This window comes from Silene latifolia, chromosome Y (assembly GCF_048544455.1).
Source record: "Silene latifolia isolate original U9 population chromosome Y, ASM4854445v1, whole genome shotgun sequence".
NCBI classification, from domain to species: Eukaryota; Viridiplantae; Streptophyta; class Magnoliopsida; order Caryophyllales; family Caryophyllaceae; genus Silene; species Silene latifolia.
Window position 1 is genome coordinate 105,644,617 of NC_133538.1, and position 4,231 is coordinate 105,648,847.

A 4,231-nucleotide genomic window follows, 5' to 3' on the forward strand; every position below is an offset into this window, starting at 1 on the left:
ATTAATTGGGAATTGCGAAATGAAGCGATTTTTGAGAACAAAACTCCTAACTGGCCGTGTACAGTGGATAAGCTGTTTTTAAGAGTTGGGTTGTGGTGCAAATCGTGGAAGGAAAGTTTACCTTATACCTTAGAGGAATGGTTAAACAATTGGAAAACATTTAGAACATGGAAGGAGAAAAGGATAGGGCAAAGGACGATTCCTCGACTTGATTTTTGATGCTGGCACTTATTAAGGATTTATTTGTCTTATTTGTGTTTTTTTTTTATTACGTAAGAAAACTAGGTTGATCCTCTAGGGTAGGACCAACCTATCTCATCCTTTCGAATGAGGGAGGTAAGTTGAAGCCACCGGCTATCAAACCACCTTGAAAGAGTTGGACATGAATGTCCAATAGAAGCCATGAAGTCAGCAACCTTGTTGGCTTCACGAAAGCAATGTTTAATTATCACTTCATCGAAAAATGAAGGTCTAATTTCACATCCTTGATAATACTAGAAATTTTCCAAGGAATTTGCCAAGTACCTCGAATTGAGTTAATAACACATAAATTATCACCCTCCACAATTAACTTTGAGATTTCTAAGTATTTAGCTGCTAAAATACCTTAGTTTAAAGCGAGAGCTTCCGCAACAAGGATACTATTGGATCCGCACTTTTTTGCTCCCAACAAAATGACTTTACCATTGTGATCTCTTATAGAATATCCTAAAGCAGCTTTATTATCTTCTATTCTCAATCCGTCAAAATTTACTTTAGGAAACCGTTTCTAGGTTTTTCCCACCAAATTTCTTCCTTATTAGAGTTGTTTCTAGCTGACTCTTCTATCTCGGGATTGTTGAGATCCTTAAATTTAGTCACATTCCAGGTCTTAGTGCTATTATTACATAAAGTAATAAGTTTGCTGATACTTAAATTAACATTATTAAAGGTAATATTATTTCTATGAAACCATGCATTCCACCAAATAAAAATAGTCTTAATGAAATCATCTTTTGGAATTAAATTTTTGAGATAATTAAGGTCTTGGATGACAGGCCCAATCAACAATATTCGTAAAAGAAATGATCTTTGTTTTCAATAGGATTGTTGCACAGAACACAATGAGGTGGGACATCAATATGACTCTTGAGAAGTCTACTTTTCGTTGGAAGGCCGTCAACACAGGCTTTCCAAAGAAAAAATTTCAATTTTGGAGGAATATTCAATTTTCAAATCCACTGAAATTCACATTTGTCAAGAGTTTGATCAAACAAACCTTGCACTAACCAAGTTGCTGTTTTGGTAGAGAAAATTTCATCTACGGACAGCCCCCAAATGAGGGTATCTGGGATATCATTATGTGGCAGTGGAATGTTTGTTTATTGTTTTATAAACTTGTTTAGGACCCTACTCACTGTAGGTCTCGGAGTTTACCCCGTCTTTTTAATAAAAAAAAGTGGTACAACAACTATCGAGAATGAAAATTGTATCGAGAATTTACATCATGTTGGAAAAATTGACAAGCATAAACACCAAAAGCATTATAAAACAAAAATAAATATGATGAGAAAGTTACCTATCAGACTTTTAACGAAGGATTTGTAGAAAAGATGAAGTGGTTGATGAAGAATAAAGTTGGTGTGTTGGATCAAACGAAGACTTTTTAGGAACAAAAAGGGGAGGTTGTGGAAAAGACACCTTAAGTAGAGTAGCCCTAAATAATTATAAACCTCTTTTTATTTAAAAAAAAAAAAACTACATACGTATACACAATATATAAATGTGAATAACATGATGGAATAATAAGAACTGGGAGAAAAATATAAGAATGGGGTAAATTAAAGTTTTCGTATGCAGAAAGAAAAGAAGTTGATGAGTTAAAAGAAGAGATATGAAAGTATTTAATGAAGGAAAAATGAGATGGCGCCACCTGGTGGTACTCAAATTCGACGCCGCCGAGGGTATCACGGTAAATTATATAGCTATTTTTATTTCCCTCCCCTAAACTTTGAATTTTAAACTAGATCATAAGAAAGGGTAATTTAGGAACTACATAAAATTACATAATTAATTATAGTTATAAAATAAATAACAAAAATCAGTAAAATTCGCCTATTATGGTGGACTATTATAACAAACCAGAGAAATGATCACTAATGATTAATTAGGAGTACATTGCATATAAAGTTCTTGGAGATGTAAATTAATGAGAGAAAAGATCACCATCATGTTTACATACCAATTGATGATTTCACCATCATGATTAGTGTACAACTACTCAGAAGTCCATTTATATTTTTCCTGGTTACTCAAAGCTTTTACGATAAAAACATGAAGATTGAGTATTAATTTGGACATGGTTGATTAATATGCAGAAAGTAAACTATGGTTTACTCAAATGACCAAACAATTAAACATGAAATTCAATGGGTGCGTCTCTAGCATGCACTATTTATCGGGATATACAAAATGCCTTCTTCTTCAAAGGGGTTGTACTCCATATTAAACTTCTCTCTCGTTGAGAATTAGATGAAGATCACAATACAATGATGAATAAACGTAGTCATTCATGGGAATAATTTAGTGTAAATGAGGTAATTATTAAATAAATTGTTTTTCCTAAAATATTATATATAAGTTTAGTTTTAGTTTAATTTTATATTTTATATTAATTGTATAGATAAAAAATTACATACATACCCTTGAAATTTTGGCGTAAAAATGAAAACTGACATTTTATTTTTTTTTTGGTTTTTTATATTTAATTATGGTGACGCTGAAATTCGGTACCACAGAATGGCGCCCTATCGCGATATGAGAATTTTAGGAGGGTAGTAAAAGGACAATGTGCTTCTGTAGCAGCCTTCCTTTTTGTTTGTTTTTTAAGGGAACTAAAATTTTTAAGATTTTTGATATTAGTGGATTTTGAAGTAAAATCACGAGTATTAATTTAAACTTAATTTTAGTTTATTTCAATTGTGTTAAGTTTTATTCAATTTAGTTTATCTTTATTCAGTTTAGTTTAGTTTAGTTTAGTTTAGTTTAGTTTAGTTTAGTTTAATTTATCTTTTTATTAATTAACTCTTACATCAGTTCAGTTCAATCTAGTTTTATTAAGTTGAGTTCAACTCTTTTCTCAAAAAAGAACATGGCTTTGTGCTAAAAACAAATAAAAATAGGTTATATTATTGTACTTGGATGAGTACTCAAATGAAAGTATTGTATTATGTATGTCTTAATTTATGTTATGTACAACTCATTATGGAAGATAATAATAAGTTCGTCATATATCAGTTTTATACTTACACAAATTACTGAACTTCATATAAGATTGACTAACTTCGATAATGGGCAAGTGGGAGAAGCTGTGGTTGATGAGTGTAGGCTTCGGGATGTGGCGTGGGAAGGGTATAATTTCTCTTTCGATAATGGGCAAGTGGGAGAAGCTAATAGATAAAGCATGATTGATAGGGCAATGTGCAATGGGCAATGGTTAGAGTTGTTTCCGTATGCAAAGCTCCTTTATCTTGAGAGAGAGTGGTCCGACCATGCCCCGATAAAACTTGTTCTTAATTTAAGGGAGAAGGATGGCGGTGTGAGACGGATGTTTAGGTTTGAGAAAATGTGGGTAGGAGAGGAGGGATGCGAGGAGGCAGTTGTCCGTGGGGTTGAGCGAGGATGGGGAAATTTGCTGACGATGTTGAGTTCGTGCGCTAGTGAATTGCAAGAGTGGAAGAAGACGAACATCCACAAAATTCGAAGACTGATTGGACAAAAACGAAAGCAAATTGCTATGCTAAACATTGGAGGCCGAGAATATGGGCAGGTGATGAGAAGACGGAAATTGGTAGCGGAAGTGGCTGAGTTGTCTCGACAAGAGGAGCTTTATTGGAGGCAGAGATCTAGGGCCTTATGGCTTAAAGATGGAGATCGAAACACCAAGTTCTTTCATACTTGTGCCAGCGAACGTAAAAGGAAGAATTATATTGGCAAGCTGATCGATGACAATGGGGTGGAAAGGAATGAGGATGAAGCAAGTTGCAAATAGCTATTTCCAGGAGCTCTTTACGTCTTCTAACCAGATCGATTTTGATGGTGTTCTACATGGGCTGGATAACCGCGTGACTACTGAGATGAACATCGTTTTAGCACGTGACTATAGTGAGGTGTAGATTGTGGAAGCTTTGAATCAGATGAACCCGCTAAAAGCACCTGGACTAGAGGGTATGAATGGTTTGTATCCTATTGG

The 4,231-nt window shown here is 34.2% G+C and overlaps 1 protein-coding gene across 1 annotated transcript; it reads left to right on the plus strand.

The window, feature by feature from the left end:
- The first annotated feature begins 3,442 nt into the window (after positions 1 to 3,442).
- On the plus strand, positions 3,443 to 4,030 carry LOC141628680 (uncharacterized). Its single transcript, XM_074441788.1, has one exon. The coding sequence runs from the start codon at positions 3,443 to 3,445 to the stop codon at positions 4,028 to 4,030; it is 588 nt and encodes a 195-aa protein (XP_074297889.1).
- The last annotated feature ends 201 nt before the right edge of the window (positions 4,031 to 4,231 follow it).